This window comes from Passer domesticus, chromosome 21, assembly GCF_036417665.1.
Source record: "Passer domesticus isolate bPasDom1 chromosome 21, bPasDom1.hap1, whole genome shotgun sequence".
Classification (NCBI taxonomy): domain Eukaryota; kingdom Metazoa; phylum Chordata; class Aves; order Passeriformes; family Passeridae; genus Passer; species Passer domesticus.
In genome coordinates, this window is record NC_087494.1 from 1,432,862 (window position 1) to 1,451,942 (window position 19,081).

Here is a 19,081-nt window from a genome sequence, read left to right on the forward strand (position 1 = left end):
GGTTTTGCCCGCAGCATGGCAGCGGAGCGGGGGCGCCGGGCCGGGTCCCTGCCGGGGGATCCCCGCTGTCGCCCCGGTTCCAGGGGGTGTTTTCCCGGTCCCGTTTCCCCCCCCCAGGTTCCCCCCCGAGCTCCGGGAGGCGGCGGCGGCCCCGCCCCGCCCGCGCGTTCCCGCCAGCGGCGGCCAATGGGAGCGCGCGGGGCGCGCGCGGGGCTTTTCCGCGCCAAACTCCAAAGCCCGCGGAAAGCGCGCGCGGCACCGGCTCCAGCACCGCGCCCGGTGAGCCCGCCGGGACCCCAGCCCCGGGACCCCCCAGCCCCGGCACCGCACCCGGTGAGTCCCCCGGGACCCCCAGCCCCGGCACCGCGCCCGGTGAGCCCGCCGGGACCCCAACCCCGGCACCGCACCCGGTGAGTCGCCGGCATTCCAGCCCCGGCCCCGCCGCCCATGCGATCCCGCCGCGGGCCGGGCAGCGGCCGGTGGCACCGGGAGCGGGAGCACAGCGAGGGGCGCGGGGCTTTCCCCGCCCTGCCCGGGCGGTGCGGGAAGCCGCGGCGGTGACAGCTGGCTCTGGGGCCCCGGAGGGGTCGCGCCGCTCGGGGCCGCGACAGCGGGACCGACCCCCGCCCCGCACGGGCCCGCGGGAGGGGGTGTGGCCGCCAGGGGCGGTGCCGGCGGCACCGGTGCCCCGCGGGCCCGGGGAGTGGCATCGCCCGGGGGCTGCGCGGGGATGACGCGGGCGGGCCGGGGCGGGTCCGGGCGCGGCGGGGGTCGCTGCCGCCCCGCGGTTCCCGTCCTGTCCCGGGCGGGTCCGGGCCATTCCCGGCCTGTCCCGGGCGGGTCCGGGCGCGGCCCCTTTAAGACCACGCGCTCCCCCCCCCCTCCCTTAATCCATCTTCTCATTTGCATGATCGCGCGAGACTTGGCGCGTGGGCGCGGCGGGCGGGTTTCAATTGTGGCGCGAGATGCGGCCGGCGCGAGCGGAGCCGTTAGGCTCCCGCGTGGGGGGGCGGGGCCAGCCCCGCGGCGCAGCCAATCGGCGGGCGGGCCGGGCGGGCCGGCGGCCAATCAGCGGGCGGCGGGCGCGTGAGGGCGGCGCGGGCGCGGGCGGCGGGCCCGCCCCGCCGGTGCCGCCGCCTGAGCGCGGGCCCATTCCCGGGGCAGCGCCGGCGCCATGTGGATCCAGGTGCGCACCATGGACGGCAGCCAGACGCACCGCGTGGACTCCCTCTCCAAGCTCACCAAGGTGGAGGGGCTGCGCCTGCGGATACACGAGGTGTTCGGCGTGGAGCCCCACCGGCAGCGGCTCTTCTACCGCGGCAAGCAGGTACGGGCGCGGCGCGGGGATTGACAGCGCCGGAGCGGCGGCGGCGCCCGGCCCCGTGCTCCCCTCCAGCTGAGGACGGAGGTTTAATTTATTTATTTTTAATTGCGTGGAAATGAGGGGCTGTGCTGCCATCTAGTGATCCCGGCTGCCTCCCGCGCCGCTCCGTCCGTGGGTTCGCAGGGAGAGGTGCCAGCTGCACGGCAGCCTTTATTCTTGCTTTCCTTTGCCGTTTTCCACCTCATGTGTTGCTCTTCTGCCTTGACATCGCCTTTATGAAGTGTCTGGAAATTACCAGTGGTTTTATGGTCTTTAAAGTGCTCAGTGTTTTTAAGCATTGCAAGTTTTGCCGCTCTGAAAGCCGTAAAGATCTCATTTTCCTTTGTAAATTGGGAAAAGCAACTCATGATTCTGAAGTTCTTCAGCTGTGATATCAAATCCTCACTAGGTACAGAACACTTGAGTGGCTGAGTGCTGTGTTATGTTCTCAATAACACGTTTACAATTGCTGTCGTACAACTGGTTTATTCCCTGTGAGTTAATAATGTAACTAAATTAGCACTGAAGTCAGTCAAAAACATTTAAAAATACAATTGTTGTAGTCTGCCTAGTCCTGTGCTGCTAAACCTTCGTGCTGGAGAAACTCCTGATCTGGTGTTTGGTTGGTCACAGGATTAATTTCAGGAAAAGCAGTGGGATGCTGAGCTGGCTGCAGATGGACAATTTTTTGTAGCTGCTCTTCTTTCTGTTTTAGGCAGTCTCGAGCTAACTGTACTCTGTAATTAGCAGGTGTGGCTGTAGAACATGGAGATACACCTGGACTAGCCTCAGTCTAGGCTCAGGTACCAGTTCTAGAATAAAGAGAGGCTCTGTAGGGTGGTGTAACATCTCTGAAGGGCTGTTTGTAACCGCCTTTTCTGTGGGGTTGCTGTAGATTTGGATGCATTAGTGACCCATTTGTGTTGTAAATGAAGCGATGAGGGGGTTGGTTCAGGGCAGGTGCCACCTGTCAGCCTTCCCCCGAGGTGTGCAGGCAGCCAGGGTTAAACACATGTTCAGAAGTGGTGACTTCCCACTCAGGATGCCCTTGCCCCACAAAGGAACCCCTTCTCCTGCAGTTCCAGTGCTCCTCAGCTCAGGCAGGAACGTGAGCCAGCCTCTCTTAGGCCTTGTTCCCGTTGTGCTTTGTCTGCCTCTTGGAATCCCTGCAAATGTTCCATTTCTTACTCGTGAGCATTTTTCAGCGGGGTTAGAAAATTAGCTGTTAGTTCAAACGTGCCTCCTTTGTTGGAGGTTTGTCCTCAGTCCCGGGCTCTTCTTCCTGGCTGTGCTTTGAGCTCCTGTGGTTTCCTGTCCTGTTCCTGTGCTCTTCCATTTCACTCTGCACCTGTTGTCACTCGTGTCCTCTGCTGCTGCTGTTGCCGTGTTGGTGACACTGTGTCCTGGCTGAGGAGAAACAGCCAATTTCTGCTGTGTTCTTTTTGCACCTCGAGGAGTTTTCATCTCTGAACCAGCAAAAAGCTCAGACCTCTTCCTGTGCAGTCAGATTTCCAGGGATTGTTCCATAGCCATTGGATGCCATAAATCAGAATTGAATTATCATAGTGATTCCTGTGAAGTGTAAATTTTTGTGGTTTTGCTCTGCTTCCCTCTGATAGAGAACAAAGCTCCAGGGATTGCTTTTTCTGGTGGTTTAGGCTGGAAAGGGATGATCATTTCCTGTATAATTTCTTAGTCAGACCTTAAATATGTGGGGAAGCTTGTCTGAACTTCTGACTGCTCCGTGGGCTCCAGCCTTGCATGTTAACTCTAAAATGCTTGTGCTCCTTAGAGCTCTTGAGAGGTTTTTGAGGGACCTCTTTCTCTCTCTGCACTTCTCTTTTTGCAGGGGCAGGGTCTCGATTTGACTGCAAACCGTGCCAGACTCACCAGATAAACTCTTAGAATTAGGCAGAGTGTGAAATTAGGACAGGCCTGGCTACGCTAAAGAGCGATCGAGTAGTTTCAAGTTGAATTGAATCTTTTCTGATTTTACTTTCAATGGAAAAAATGTGTGATTAACTCTGGCTTCTACTTAATGCTATGAATAATGGAGATGGTGCAACAATAATCTGGATCACACACAATTAAAATATAAAGACAATCTCCATTAGGATTTGGGATGTGCCTGAATTGAGGAAGAAATAATTTCCTTTTGTGTTTGTAGGTAATGTGGAGTTATCTTTGAATCCTGACGGGAATGTGGGGGGTCTGTAGTTGTTTCATTGCTGTTCCTAGGGAACGCGCTGCAAACTTTTCCAGATCTCCTGGAGGCTGGGTAGCAAGTCCAGCGCGGCATGGAAGCCTTGCTGGCGCAGATTGCGGGGTGGTTGAAAAAAGAGCACTTAAATAAGAGGACTGAGAGAATAGAAGGGCCCAGACGTGGCTGATAATGGTTCCAGAGCCACGTGGTGGATGTTGGCGGGCAGGGCCGCTCTGAGCGCCATGGGAGCTTGGGGTGAGCCCGGCGCGGGCGCTGACCGCCTGCTTTCCCTGCAGATGGAAGATGGGCACTCCCTGTTCGACTACAGCGTGGGGCTGAACGATATTGTTCAGCTGCTGGTCAGACAAAGCCCGGCCCTGCTGCCTGCCGGGAGCAAGGAGAAGGACTCGGAGCTCTCGGACACCGACTCCGGCTGCGGCTCCGGCCCCAGCGAGTCCGACAAGAGCTCCCACAACGGGGAGGCTGCCCTGGAGCTGGAGGGACAGCCCAGCACGGCGGCTCAGCCCCCCTGGACCGACCCCTGCTTCGGCCTCTACAAGGTGGGTGCTCACACGCCGCGAGCCCTCAGACCCGCCTGGCCAGGGGAATTGTTCTCTGTGCTGGAGAATTGCTGAAAATCTTTCACACTCCAATTGTGTGGGCAGTTCCTTTCTTCCTCTCGAACCCTCCAACAACAAAGACAGAAATACCAACCAACCCACAAACCAATTCAATGCAACATGCTGTAGGTCAAAATACTTAATTTTTTCATTTTGTCGTTTGAACTAAAACTACAATACATTATTTTTTAAAAAAAAAAAGCATTCAGAGTGTCTGGTTTGATTTTTTTTTTTACAAATTTTCCCAGTGTTTTTGCTTGGAGTCACTACATTTGTCAAAGCTGAAACTTTCTTGAATGAACAAAAGAAAATCTCAAGCAGCTGTTCAGAATCATTTTATTTTTCTGTTTCAATGGGTTTCATTACAGATCTAGTGATGTCTTTGCCAGGTTATGAGCAAGACACTTTGAAACTCTACTACAGACTAACCAGTGATGGTTTGGGCTGGCTAACAAGGCTGGGTTTACATGTGCTGGTGTAGAATGGATTTATAACCTTACAAATTCAACCTAAGCACACTGTAGGGCTGCACAACAGGACCAGCAGAGCAAAAGCAATCTTAATTTTTAAGGTGATCAGTTAAATATCTGGATAATGGTGCAGTTATTGGGATGGTTAAATCTTAAGTGGATTGGAAATGAGTGCCTGATTTGCAGATCCCTTTTGCTGAGCTGTGCTCTTTGCCCTGTGTAGATCAATGACTTGGTGGATGCTCGGGACACGGACATGGGAGCGTGGTTTGAAGCCACAGTCGTGAACGTAACCAGGAAAAAACCCACCAGCGAATCAGCTGGGAGCTGCACGGATCCTGACCAGCCCACAGCTGTCCCTGAAGAAGATGTCATTTATCATGTGAAATACGATGAGTGAGTTTTGTTTTGTTGCCCTTCTTGGCCAGTAAAGTCATTCGGGTCGCGATGTTGATGGGAAATTTTATTGCAGACATTGCACAAATTAAAACAGAACTGGGCAGTGACATAGTAATTATGTCTTTGGGCCCTGGCAACTGTAAGGCTGTTTTGCAGTTGGAATTCCAGGGGGCTGCAATCATGTTTTTATGGATACCAGCATTTATAGGAAGTGCTGGTGTCCCAAGTGTTAAAGGGAGGCAATAGTAGCAAAGCCAGCCTGCTTGGTTCTGGCTGTGTCTGTGTGGGAGGAGATTTTATCCTTGATGGTATTCTTGTGTGGCACAGCAAAATGAGCCTGTCTGTTCCTCCTGAGAGCTGATGCTGAATCTGATTTCTGTTTGGTTCCTCCCTTGAAGCTACCCAGAGAACGGGGTGGTGCAGATGAGCTCGGGCAACGTGCGGGCTCGGGCACGGACCATCCTCAAGTGGCACCAGCTGGAGGTGGGGCAGGTGGTGATGGTCAACTACAACCCTGATGAACCCAAGGAGAGGGGCTTCTGGTACGACGCTGAGATCCTGCAGAAAAGGGAAACAAAAATGACCAGGGAGCTCAATGCAAAGATATTGCTTGGGTAAGCTGTTCATGTGGAATAAATGGAATTCTGCTCTGCTTCAGCTTTCTGAGGTCTGAGTGACTCTGCTGGCAAAAAATGGTGCAACAGTAGTGCTGGGGACAGGTGAAAAGTGGCCTGTCCTTTTTGGGTGATTAACCTCAGCATTCTGCAGTTCTGAATAACTTCCACTGAGGAATTGGACACTTTAAGGAATGCTGATCCATGATTCACTTAATGCTGAAGGGATGCAAAGCCCCATATTCATCATGAGGCAAATGATTGTTTATGTGTTAATTATCCATAATGGCTTTACAAAATGCACTGTAATATTTTGTGGAGATAGAATGATGTAGAATGAACTCTCACTTTATAAAGGTGATGAAAAATTATTCCAGATCTCTCCTGAAGGAGACTCTCAACTTCAGGCTATATTTTTTAAAAATTTCAGGTAATTTTCACAGAGTTGACAGAATATTCATCCTTTTTCCTCACACCACAGTGATTTTGACTTTTAAACTATAAAATATGAGAAGCATTAGTCTGAAATATATTTGGGGGCAGGGAGAACAGTCACTCTTGCTAATTGAAATGCTGCAAGTGCCTGGAATCTCCCTGAGACAAGGGGTTAATTCTAATTGCATGAAAATGATTAGATTTTTAATACCAGAGCAGTCTGATGCAGAGCTGTGAACTCGAGCTGTGGGATACTTCCAAACTCTGATCTTTCCTCAACTTCTTCTAGGGAAGCTGGTGATTCCTTGAATGACTGCACAATTATATTAGTGGATGAAATCTACAAAATTGAAGAGCCAGGCACTGCTTCTCCCATCAGTACTGGAACCCCAAAACGTGAGTCTGATGTGGAGTTCTTGCATGTGTGTCTGACCTTGTCATGTCCTGCCAGTTGTTTCTGTGAGGATCAAAGGTTTAAGGGTCCAAGACACGTTCAGTTGTGCCTTCTTTGACCATTTCCAGTGGATCTTGGCCCTTGCTGAGTGTGGTTTGTGTTTGCCCACAGGACAGAGTGGACCCGTGTGTAAAGCCTGCAAGGACAACCCAAACAAGACCTGCAGGGTCTGTGCTTGTCACATCTGTGGGGGGAAGCAGGATCCAGATAAGCAGCTCATGTGTGATGAGTGTGACATGGCCTTCCACATCTACTGCCTCAACCCTCCTCTCAGCAGAATCCCAGATGATGAGGACTGGTAGGTTCTGAGGAGGTGTGTGGGGTGTCACAATTACATCTAATTAGGAACAGGGATATGTGTGTTTTGGAGGGTTTTTTTTTTGGTAAAACTTCATAGCTTTTCTTGAGTTTAATGAGAGGAGGTTTTGAGCCCATGGCTTGCACACTCCTTTTCCTAGTTTTGGGATCTGGATGTCTTTTTTTGTGTACCTGCTTAAAGCCAGGGCTTGGAGCAGCCTGGGATAGAGGAGGGTGTCCCTGCCATGGCAGGGCATGGAATGAGATGAGCTTTAAGGTCCTTCCAACCCAAACCAGCCTGGGATCCAAAGAGGACCAAATGAGACCCTGATGTTGGGAGGCTTCAGCTGGGCAGAGGCTTTTTTGGGTCACTGCAGGCAGCCCCAAACCAGATCAGGCTGATTTGTGCATGAGGTATGTACAGTGAGAGGTGTGGATAGTGAAATACATCTTTCAATAGACACAGAGTTCATGAAATGCACTGGTTTATTCCCTCTGCCCTGTTTCAACACTGTATGCAATGATTTTATGTTTCCTGACACAGCTGCAGTGGCTGGTGCTAGGACAGGAGCTGGTGTAGGTTAAATTCCAGTGTGGAGAGTGTGTCCTTGTCCTGTCTGGTTTCACATGTGGAAATTGTAACATAACTCACTATGTTTGGAGGAAATGCTCCTAATTGAAGGCTTTGCTACTTGTTAATTTTCACTGACTTTTAGGTATTGCCCTGAGTGTCGAAATGATGCAAGTGAGGTGGTTTTAGCAGGAGAGAAATTAAAAGAAAGTAAAAAGAAGCAAAAGATGGCATCTGCTAATTCCTCCTCCCGGAGAGACTGGGGCAAGGTCAGTTCAAAGCTGTTTTACTTGGAATTGTGTTTGTTCCTTTGGGCTCTTGGCTGATCCTGCTCTCTGCCCAGGGCATGGCGTGTGTTGGGCGCACCAAGGAATGCACCATTGTCCCCTCCAACCACTATGGACCAATTCCTGGCATCCCTGTTGGCACCATGTGGAAGTTCAGAGTTCAGGTATGAAGCTGAATCCTGGCCTGACCTGCTGGGGGGAAAAATGGGAGTGATCCAGTTCCTACAAGAAACCTGAAACAGTTAATGTGGAAATGTGTGTGTCACTGGATATATGGAAGTGCAGAAGGAAAAGAATTCTGGCTTTGTCTGGATCAAGTGTTCCATAACTAATGCTGCATTGTTGGGCCCACCAAGTGCTGGTTTATTTTGTTTTGGTGCTCTTTTTGGTAACTCAAAAACCCCAAAGCAAGCAGATTTGTTCCCAGTAGTTTGTCCTGGAGGTGTGTAGTGTGCCCTGGCAAGGGTGTCTCAAATATCCACATACATGAAACAGAAAGTTGGGGCAAAAAAAAGCACTGGCCTATCCAGGTCTTGCTTTCAGGTATTGAGGGAAGGTTGCTATTACAACTCTTTCAAAACTTTATACAAATATTTAATATCTGTATTATTCTTAGATACCTGGAGCCTTTTAATAAGCAATTTCAGTAAGAAATATCCAGATAGTTAGATTTGCACACAAACCTTATCCATGTACTCAGTTTACTGATACAGTCAGTGCCTTAGTTTTTTAGATGCATTTTTATTTTTCTTTCTTCTGCCTGGAGCTTTTTGGTGAATGATGGTGAGAGCAGCTTCCCCCTAAGATACATGGAAAGCAAATGTGAAGTAGCACAGTTGGCTGAGCTCCAAGCCCAGAGCTGTGTGGGGCCTGTTGAGGGCAGGGGCCTCCAGAGCTGGTTTTGTCTGGCAGGTGAGCGAGTCTGGGGTGCACAGGCCCCACGTGGCGGGGATCCACGGCAGGAGCAACGACGGGGCCTATTCCTTGGTGCTGGCAGGAGGATATGAAGATGACATCGTGAGTGGATTCTGATTATTTATGCACAGAACCAAACCAGCTTGTTAAAATTCCCCACCAAACACTTGCCCAGCTTCACCTATTTCCTTCAGAAGCAAACGAGGCAAGGAAAAACTGCAGTGATCTGTGCCAGCCCAAGCCAGTTTAACATCCCTGTGCCAGCTTTTGATCCCAGAGTTCTGACTTTTCAAGGTCTGCCTTACACCCACAGCTGGAGCAGTCTCGTGGGCTGTGCTGCCAGCTGTTCACTCCCAGCAGATCCTGTGGGAGCCTGGGCTGCTCAGGGGTGTGACAAGACAACATTGTCACCTGGCCTCCTCTCCTGGCAGCCTGAGGGAGGGCCAGAGACTCGGTCTGGGAGCTTAAATACAGGAAGCATCTTTCCTCTTTGGGAATGCCCTGCTAAACCTACCTGATTGAAAGACTCTCATGCTTTTATTGAATTCTTTTTGTGACTGTGCAAACCATCCGTGTTCATTTCAGGATCATGGGAATTCCTTCACGTACACAGGGAGTGGGGGGCGAGACCTCTCCGGGAACAAGCGCACGGCGGAGCAGTCCTGTGATCAGAAACTCACCAACATGAACAGGTTGGCAACGTCTGTGCTCCCTTCTAGCCTCAGCACCTGGCACCACCAGGGTTGTTGGGGCTGTTTGCATCCAGGGAAGCTGGCTAAGCTTTGGAAGAAGGGCCAGAATTGGGTCTGGGCTGTGGTTTAGGCTGCAGATCAGTTGCACAGTGGGAATGCTCCTTGCACTGTAAGGGGACAGAACTGTGGGTGGGGTTGGTGTCACCTGCCATACTGGCTGAAACTTAAGGAGCAGAGCAGCAAATTGGTGTAGGAGTTCTCCTTTGCAGCCAGTGGTTACTTTGGGAGGGCAGACCATTTGTAATTCTGAACTGTTATCACAGATAAGCCTGGACTGGAGTGGAGGAAGTGCTCTGGGCTGGGTCATGCCATGAGTAACCAGCTGTCTAAAATGTGCCCACTCAGGAGGCTCCCTGAGTGCAGAGGTGTCACTGTCACACAGGTTACATGTCAGGGCTGCATTCAGGCACACTCACTGAACTCTGGCCTCTCCTGCAGAGCCCTGGCTCTGAACTGCAGTGCCCCCATCAACGACAAGCACGGGGCTGAGGCCAAGGACTGGCGGGCGGGGAAGCCGGTGCGGGTGGTCAGGAACGTCAAGGGAGGCAAGCACAGCAAGTATGCTCCTCTGGAGGGCAACAGATACGACGGCATCTACAAGGTGAGGAGGGCTGGCTCTCACTGCCTGAGCTGGGAAAAGAGCATGTGGTTGTGGCCAAGGGGCTTTGGCAGAGTGTGATGGACTTGCTCTGGTTTTTTCAGGTTGTGAAATACTGGCCTGAGACAGGGAAGTCTGGGTTTCTGGTGTGGCGTTACCTGCTTAGGAGGGATGATGAAGAACCTGCTCCTTGGACCAAAGAGGGAAAGGACAGGATGAAAAAGCTTGGTCTGACAATGCAGGTACTGCCCTGGACTCTCAACTGGATGGATAGCAGGGATTTTTCTGTTACATGCTTTTACTGAGGATGATCCTTAGCTAAAAATTGAGACAAAGGGGGACATAAATGCTTCCAGTCTGCTGGGTTGTTTGTTTTTATACATCAAGAGGCTAAAAGGACAAAACTCACTTTATTTCTGGTATGGGATTTCTATAGGCTGTGAAGTACTTCCCTATAGCAGGGATCTGTTGCTTAAAATAGATTTAAAGATGTCCCTGGGGCAGTTCTCCAGAGGTCACTCTTGGACCTGTCTTGGTCTGCAAGTCTCACCCAGTGTCTGCATTGAGTGCTCTTTGTTTTGTTTCCCTGCAGTATCCTGAAGGATATTTGGAAGCTGTTGCAAACAAAGACAAGGAAAAAGAAAATAATGGAGATGATGAGTTTGATACCCCAGGGAAAGGGAAGAGGAAAAGGAAATCAGCAGGTTTGTGGAGTAGGCAAGTGGATATAGAAAGCCTTGGAGGTTTTTGTGCATTTTACTTGGTTACTCTTTTCTGGTGGTTTTTTGTTTTGTTTTTTTTTTTTTTAAATCTTTGTGTTTTCTTTCAGGTGGGGAGGAAACACCCGTCACCTCTCCAGCAGGGACTCCAAAGAAAACTAAAGTTGAGCCATACAAGCTGACATCCCAGCAGAAATCTCTTATAAAAAGTGATGAAGCCAATGAAAAACTGTGGAATGAAGTCCTAGAGGCCCTCAAAGATGGGCCGGTACGTTGGGCTTTTCCCCCAGCTGCAGCTGTGCTGTCCCCAGACACAAACCCTTGGCTGAATTAAAGAACAGCCTCAGACCTAAAATGATCTTATTTTAGTATAAACACCCCCAGCAGGTTTAATGGGACAGGTTTTGCATATTAAGATTTGTTGAGAATCTTCCTATATTCAAAGCATTCCCTTGCATTCAATGCTGGGGGTTTGGGTTAATTCATGTGTCTTTCAGCATTAAGCTGATTCAAGTGTTCTCTTTGCAGAAATTTCTGAGTAAAGTGGAGGAGGCCTTTCTGTGTATCTGCTGCCAGGAGGTCGTGTTCCGGCCAGTCACCACCGTGTGCCAGCACAACGTCTGCAAGGTGGGCCGGGCTGGGCTGGGCTGGGCTGGGCAGGGCCGGGCCGGGCTGGGCTGGGCTCTGCTGGGCTGGGCCGGGCTGGGCTGGGCAGGGCTGGGCTGGGCAGGGCTGGGCTGGGCTGGGCTGAGCTGGGCTGGGCCGGGCTGGGCTCTGCTGGGCCGGGCTGGGCTGGACTGAGCTGGGCCGGGCCGGGCCGGGCCGGGCTCTGCTGGGCTGGGCCGGGCTGGGCTGGGCTGGGCTCTCCTGGGCTGGGCTGGGCTCTCCTGGGCTGGGCAGGGCTGGGCCAGGCTCTGCTGGGCAGGGCTCTGCTGGGCCGGGTTGGGTTCTGCTGGGCTGCTGGGGAAGAATTGTTCCCTGGGAGGGTGGTGAAGCCCTGGAATGGAATTCCAAGAGCAGCTGTGGCTGCCCCTGGATCCCTGGGGCAGTGGGAGGTGTCCCTGCCATGGCAGGGGTGGCACTGGCTGGGATTTAAGCCCCCCCCATCCCCAGCCAGGCTGGAATCCCCTGTGTCCAGCAGCAGTGCTCTCAGTGGGCAGTGCAGTGGCCCTGTTCTCTCTGGTCCCTTCCCAGGAACCTCGGGGCTGGCTGGCTGTGCCAAAGGAGCCCAGCTCCGTGTCCCTGACCCCTGCTGCCTTGTGTCCCCAGGACTGCCTGGACAGGTCCTTCAAGGCCTCGGTGTTCAGCTGCCCCGCGTGCCGCTACGAGCTGGGCCGCAGCTACAGCATGGAGGTGAACGAGGCCCTGCAGAGCGTCCTGGCCCAGCTCTTCCCCGGCTACGGCAGCGGCCGGTGATCCCCCACAGCACTTCTCCCTCCCCACACCTGCCCCGGGCTTAATTTAAAACAAAAAAAAAGGTTAGTCTGTGTTTCCTCCCACCCCCCGCAAAAATGGTTTGAAGTCTTCCTTGTTTTTTAAAAAAAAACCTGTCCCACTCCCAATCCAAGGATTATCCTTTTGTGTGTTCGTGGATTTTGTTTTTGTTCTCTATGTTGAACTTTGCATTTGTATTTTTTTTTTCATCCCCTCAAACTTGCCATTCATCAGCACAGAATTATTTGTTTCTAATGGACTGAAAGTGCTTCCGGTGAGGCTGCTAATGATGAGGAACGTTCTCAGAGTGCCCCTGTGCCCCTTTGATTTTTAGTTTTTATTCCAAAAATGGCTTGGTTGCTAGAACAATCTTCACTGTCTGGGGATTTGGCCATCCAGGTAGACTTGTGCATCACCTTGGCAGCATTTTGATACTCAATTTGTACAAGATGGTTCCTGGCTTTGTACCACGAGCGAGTTTTTACTATTTTTTTGTAAGAACGTTTTATACATTTGACAAAAAAAGCCATTTTCTGCTAATTTTGTATCTCAGAACCAGAAGGCTGCTTGCTTAGAGCCAAGTGGTTGGAGCAATATGCAGTACTACCTCACTGGACTTCTCTTAGGGAAGGATTTGTTCAGCTGGGCGCTGTCCCCTGTCCCGAAATGCCATTGTGGAATACCCTAAAGCCATTCTTAAGTGCCTTTTGTCCTTTGCTGAAGACTGGGCTCTGAATCACCATCAAGGTCTCCTTTTTTTCCTAAGCACTGAATTGTTGGGACTTGCCAGCCGGGTTCTTTGGGAGCGTGGATCACTGTAGCTGTGTGTGATTAGTGGGGATTTGCAGAGGATCAGGTTTCCTAGTTAGAGGTGCATTGGGGAGGTTTTTTTTTTTCTTTATTTCACTGCATTTCTACCTGGAAATGAAAAATAATTCTGGCTTTTTTATGTCTTGGCCATGCCTGGGGAAGGCTCCCTTGGTTTCCCTCTACCATGACCAAAGTTTGCAGTTTGATACCTCAGCAAGACAGGGATGTTTTTAATCACACTTTTCTGCAGACAGACTGGAACAAATGTGCCTAATATTGGTTTCCTCACCTCTTACCCTTTGGAAAGTGATTATGTTAATATGTTAGGGAAAAAGACCCCGCAACATTTTATATGTTTTTTGGTGAAATTGTCAATTTTTTGTATAATGTGCAAGTTGATGTTCTCAAAATAAATATCTTTTCAGATTAATTGATGACTGTTCTCCTTCAATTCTTTTGGTCCAAAGTGGGTTTCCAGACCCAGTTCCTTGTGCAGGAATTTGAATTTATGTCCCTTTCTCTAAGGGCTGTGATTTTCATTATGATTTTTCACTGCAAATTTGGAGAATCCTCATTTGCTGTTCTTCACCATAGTGAGGGCATGTGTTAGGTTCAGGATTCCCCAAACTTTTAACTTGCATTGCATTTCCACTGCTCCAGAATCACAAATACCAGCTGGCACTTGGAATTGTTTGTCCATTTAATGAATGAACTCCAAAACTGTTGCAAATGCCAAGTCCTGCATCATATTTGAGGTGTTACAGGAACAAGTGTGAGCTTCTCCACAAAGCAGAGGAATAAATTCACCCACTGAGGTTCTCACAAATGCAGATAAGGAAATAAAGCAAGATTAAGGTGGTAAAAACAAAACCTGTGAAATTAAGCAGCACTAGCACCATCTGCCCTCTTTAAAATAAGTTTATTTAAGGTTATTGTTAACTTTAAACACTTTCAGATATTTAGATGTCATTGAAAATGTCCTTGCACTTCTTATTCTGTGTTGTGATGGAAGAACTGGGGGTGAGTGAGTGAAAGTGAGGAGATGTTCCTGCATTTCAATCACAGTAGCTGCAATGACTTCCTTCGTTTATCGGTTTTGTTGTTATTTGCAACTTGAAAAACAAACTCTGTTTCCTCCATAGGTGCCAATGTACTGTTGGTGGCTTTTTTAACAATAATTACAGTTCCTCTGCAAACTGGACACTTTCTGGTCCCCCCCAGTCCCCTCTGTCCCCAATCCCCGGTGTCCCCCCCGGTCCCCCCATTCCCCCCAGTCTTGCTGTCCCCCCAATACCCCCGGTCCCCTCTGTCCCCTCTGTCCCCCCAAATCCCCCCGTCCCCCCAGTCCCCTCTGTCCCCCCCGTCCCCTCTGTCCCCCCAGTCCCCTCTGTCCCCTCTGTCCCCCCTCTGTCCCCCCAATCCCCTCTGTCCCCTCTGTCCCTCCAAATCCCCTCTGTCCCCTCTGTCACCCCCCGGTCCCCTCTGTCCCCGCTGTCCCCCAATCCCCTCTGCCCCCCCAATCCCCTCTGTCCCCTCTCTGTCCCCCCCAATCCCCTCTGTCCCCTCTCTGTCCCCCCCAATCCCCTCTGTCCCCTCTCTGTCCCCTCTGTCCCCGCTCCCGCCATTCCCCGCCCGGCCGCGCGGGGGCGCGCGCTCGCCGCTCCCCCATTGGCGCAGCGCGGCCGCAGCGCCCCCGCCCCGCGCTGTGCGGCTCCTCACGTCCTCACCGCCCCGCCCCGCGCCCGACGGGCACCGCGCGCCGCCAATCAGCGCCCGCCCGGCGCCCGCCTCGCCCAATGGCCGCCGGGGGCGGGCCGCCGGCAGCAGGAGGCCGCGCGCGATTGGCGGAGAGCGCTTGAGCGACGGGAGCGCTCCCCGCTGCCCCGCCCGTCGGTGGGCGGGCCGTCGCTCCGCACCACCGGCCAATCAGCGCCCGCGCTCGCCTTGTTATTCGGCGATCGGCCTCGCCACTGGTTGGACCCACCGTCCGTCCCCGGCGGCGCGGCCAATGGGCGCGAGGGCGGTGCCGCGCGCAGCCAATGGGCGCGGTGCGGAGGCGGGCGCAGGTGGTGGCCGCGGGGCGCTGCGCTCGCCTGGGCGCCCCCCCTTCGCTGCGCCCCCCGCGCCGCCGAGGGCCCCGCGCGCAGGTACGGCCGGACCGCGCCCCCGCCCCGCACCGGCCCCGGCCCCGCACCGGCCCCGGCCCCGCACCGGCCCCCGCCCCGGCCCGCCACCCCGCGCTGCGCCCCCGCGGGGCCGGGCCCGCCGCCGCCGCCGCTGCCGGCCCCGGCCCCGCCGCTCCCGGCGCGGCCCCGGCGCTGCCGCTCCCTTCCGGGCCCGCGGCCTCCCCGCAGGGCCCGCGGCCGGCCCCGCCGCGCTTTGTGTGGGCGGCACCCCGAGGTCCCGGTGCCCCCGAGCCCGGGGCTGCCCGCGGGGTTTGGGCACAAACGGGGGCGAATGGCGATTTGTTCCGGGGGTCGGCTCGGGGCCGGGGGCTGCGGGCGAGCAGAAGCTGCCGCCGGCTCCGTGATTCGGTGCGGGCGCTCCGTGCTGGGAAAACCGGGGGCAGGAACGTGACAGCGGCCGGGTTCGAGTGTTTGATCCGTGCGTTCCTCCTCCGGAGCCTGTCAGAGTCTGGGGCCCAGCCCAAGCGCTTCCCTTCCGTTCCTCTGAATTCCTGCGGTGCTTGTGCCTGTGTGCGTGTGCCCGGCGTGAGGGGACCGGCACGGCCCCGGTGTGAGGGGACCGGCACGGCCCCGGTGTGACCGGCGTGAGGGGACCCGCACAGCCCCGGTGTGACCGGTGTGAGGGGACCGGCACAGCCCCGGTGTGCCCGGCGTGAGGGGACCGGCACGGCCCCGGTGTGAGGGGAGCGGGCACGGCCCCGGTGTGCCCGGCGTGAGGGGACCGGCACGGCCCCGGTGTCCCGGTCCCGGTAGCGGGCACAGCCCCGGTGTCCCGGCCCCGGGACCCGGCACAGCCCCGGTGTGACCGGCGTGAGGGGACCGGCACGGCCCCGGTGTGAGGGGAGCGGCACAGCCCCGGTGTGAGGGGACCGGCACAGCCCCGGTGTCCCGGCCCCGGGAGCGGGCACAGCCCCGGGAGCTGCGGGGTTTGTGTGCCCAGGCTCGCTCGGAGCCTGCCCCGGTTCCATCTGCTCCTGTTGGCAGCAGAGAGGATGGAGGGGACGCGGTGGAAGGGGAACCCTTCAGGAAACCCTTCCTGGGGGTCTGCAGAGGGGCCAGGAGCCCAGGGAGGGCTGGAGTTTGGCATGGAGCTCGGGGAAAGGTTCTTCCCCATGGTGCTGGCACTGCCCGGGCTCCCCAGGGCATGTCAGAGCCCCAGGGGTGCCCAGGTGGGCTTGTTGGGGGTCTCTGCAGGGCCGGGGGCCGCACTGGGTTCTCCTGTGGGTCCCTCCCAGTTTGGGATGTTCTGGGATTCACCCAAAGGTGGTTCTTGGCTTTCCTGGAGCTCTTGGTTTGAGGCTGTTCCGGAGCCAGGGGTGCTGCAGAGAGGCAGCTTTGGACCCCTCTGTACTGAGGGATGAAGTGACCAGGCAGGCTCAGTTTCATCCCTGCTCCTCTGTGCTGTGATGGAGCTGCTCAGGGGCTGGGCTCTCACAGGGGCTGTGCTGCTGCTGCTCTGCCCTGGGACACTGCACTTGTGCTGGGCCGCTGGAAATCTGTGTTACAGCAAGCATCACCCTCCCAAAACTAAGTTTCCTTTAACCAAAAAGACTTAATTTTAAGGAGCTCTGTCCATCTGAAACCTGATAGCGTTTCACCCACAACATTGCTTATTTCCTGGGAACTTTTGCTTTTTTCCTGTCACTTTCCACTTCCTGTTTCACTGAAATTCACAGAGCCAGGGAAACCTTAAGCCCAGAATCTCAAACTTCAGTTACATTGCAGCAATGGCATCAAGTAACTGTTGGAGCACCCAGTAATTGCTCTGTGACAGCAAGTTCCCAATTCTTGGGCTTCCCTGTAACAAGAGAAGGAAGTTGGGGTGGGCTGACCAACTCCTGCAGTGCCAAAAGGAACCCTGAAGGAATCCTGAAGGAGCCCTGAAGGAATCCTGAAGGAATCCTGAAGGAATCCTGAAGGAATCCTGAAGGAATCCTGAAGGAATCCTGAAGGAATCCACGGCTGTTCCTGCCTCGTGAGAGGCAGGAGTTCCTCCCATGCAAAGGAGATGTAGGTGGATATAAAGTGATTTCTTGTTCCAGAGCTGATGTTCATGGATGAAACATTCACTGGAGCATCTTTTGACAGGAAAATTCTGTCTAACACTCCGTGGTGGATTGTTCTTTTTATGCTGATTGGAAAGAGATAATTCCCTTGAGTGGCCCAGTGGGACCAGAATATACATGGGCCTGTATATAAACATGATGTATGAAATAGGTAATAGATACATAAAAGGACATAAAATACATTTATATTTCTATAAAATGTGTAGAAGGAGTCAGTTTTGTCAGTAAGAACACTTTGGTAAAGACCCAAGGAACACAGGTGTCATGTTCCAAGTTTGGCTTTAGGATGAAAGTGGGCTTTTAGAAATAAAAATAAATGAGAGGTTTCAGCAGCTTTTGATGGGAAGTCAAGAGCAAAATTCACTTCCAGGGAGAATCCCACCCATGTCCTGTAGGTAATCCTGGCCACTGGTGATGGGAGGTGCTCACCTGCTGCCCTGAGCTGTGGGGACAGTGCTGCTCTCACTGGGAGCTGTTCTCAGCTCCTCTCCTGCACCAGGGGAAGATCTGGCAGATAAAGTGGCAGCTCCACAGCTCTGCAGGTGTTTTAGATCCCCCAAAATACAGACAGCTCCTGAAAACTCGGAGCTATTTCCATATAAAAGCTCATAAGAAATTTGATATGAGTTGGGCAAACCAGTCTGGCCAGCCCTGCTGGAAGGAGCTCTGTGGGGATTTCACATTTCTGCAGGGTTGTGTTTTATTCCCTCCTGGGATGTCCAGCTGCACTTCAGCAAACAGTGTCAGCATCAGGGGGCTCTGATTCACCTTGCAGGTTTAAATCTCATTTTTGAGAGCAGGCAATCCACCTGAGAGCAGAAATAATCGTTGTGAGCTGCAGGCTGAGCCACCCAGGCAGCAAGGGAGGGAAAGCTCTTGGCAGCCAGGAGAAACTTGGTGTTCCTTAATTAATTCTGGGCAGTCAGGAGGACTCGGGACTGTTGGATTTCCCCTTCCCGACTCACCCAGGGCTCAGGGTGTGCTGTGGGGAAGGGTTTGCAGAGCCTCTGCTGCTCCACGTTCCTTCACTGGAGCATCTGTTAATAGCAAAGATGGATGACAGCTAAATATGTCACCACAAGTGAGGGATTTGCTTAATGGGTTTGGATGCCACTGGGATCCTCCGGGGCTGCACGGGCGCTGCTGGAAATAATTATTTGTCATCTGGTAAAGAATTCAAGAGGGTTTGTCCGTTTGCAGTAGCAACTGAAATCCTGGAGCACTGCAGAATTTGGCAGAAATCCTGTCATTTCTCACAGCCTGGGGTTATTAATGACTTACCACTGTGGGATATGAAAGGTGTTTTTCCTTTTTCAGTGTTCTCCACTAACCTGATTGTTGCTTAATAAGATTTTCTCTTTTTAACTTTTGTTCTGGGCCAAATATGTTTTGTCTTGTCACAACTTAGGGGTAGAGCCATTTGCTACCATGGCTTAATTAAGGTACTTATTTTCATTTATATTTTCATAGGGTCAGTCACTCTCCTTTATAAATGAGGCAGCTCCTCAGTCATGCTCTTACAGGATTGCACAGGAGAGCACATTTGTATTCTGCCCTTCCTTGGTCTGGGTGTGCCTCACTCATGGCAGAAGTGACCTGAAGCTTCATTATTTTTATGTTTGTAAGGCTCATGAACAAGCCACAGTTCCCAGATCCTTAGAGAATACAGGATTGGCCTTTTGTTCCTAAATCTGTTAGAAATCCTGCTTTGAACATGGCCCAAGAGGTGAATGTTGGAAGTTGGTGGGGGGCTGAGGTGATTTCTGAGTTTTTCTGATATTCCTTCACAATTTTGGATACGCCCCAGGGCAATGGAGAGGCCTTTGGTGAGGTTTTGGTGCAGATAAGAAGTTTTTCTGAAGTTCCCATATTTGATCTCAGTTCTGTT

The 19,081-nt window shown here is 53.0% G+C and overlaps 2 protein-coding genes across 5 annotated transcripts in view; both read left to right on the top strand.

The window, feature by feature from the left end:
* The first annotated feature begins 1,164 nt into the window (after nt 1-1,164).
* UHRF1 (ubiquitin like with PHD and ring finger domains 1) lies at nt 1,165-13,371 on the top strand. The gene is made up of 16 exons (XM_064396424.1): nt 1,165-1,327; nt 3,863-4,126; nt 4,880-5,052; nt 5,454-5,669; nt 6,394-6,500; nt 6,670-6,856; nt 7,572-7,695; nt 7,770-7,877; nt 8,626-8,730; nt 9,214-9,320; nt 9,819-9,981; nt 10,083-10,220; nt 10,571-10,682; nt 10,808-10,965; nt 11,226-11,324; nt 11,967-13,371. Exons 1-16 carry the CDS (start codon nt 1,175-1,177, stop codon nt 12,111-12,113), a joined length of 2,361 nt encoding a protein of 786 aa, XP_064252494.1. The 5' UTR covers nt 1,165-1,174; the 3' UTR covers nt 12,114-13,371.
* Nucleotides 13,372-14,941: 1,570 nt separating this feature from the next.
* Nucleotides 14,942-19,081, top strand: part of KDM4B (lysine demethylase 4B) — a 73,083-nt gene continuing 68,943 nt past the window's right edge. For 3 of the 4 annotated variants that reach the window (XM_064396182.1, XM_064396183.1, XM_064396185.1), the window contains exon 1: nt 14,943-15,088. The gene's annotated coding sequence lies outside the window, so the exon portion shown is untranslated. Of the gene's footprint in view, nt 15,089-19,081 lie in introns of all 4 variants that reach the window. The other variant, XM_064396188.1, reaches the window with a different exon arrangement.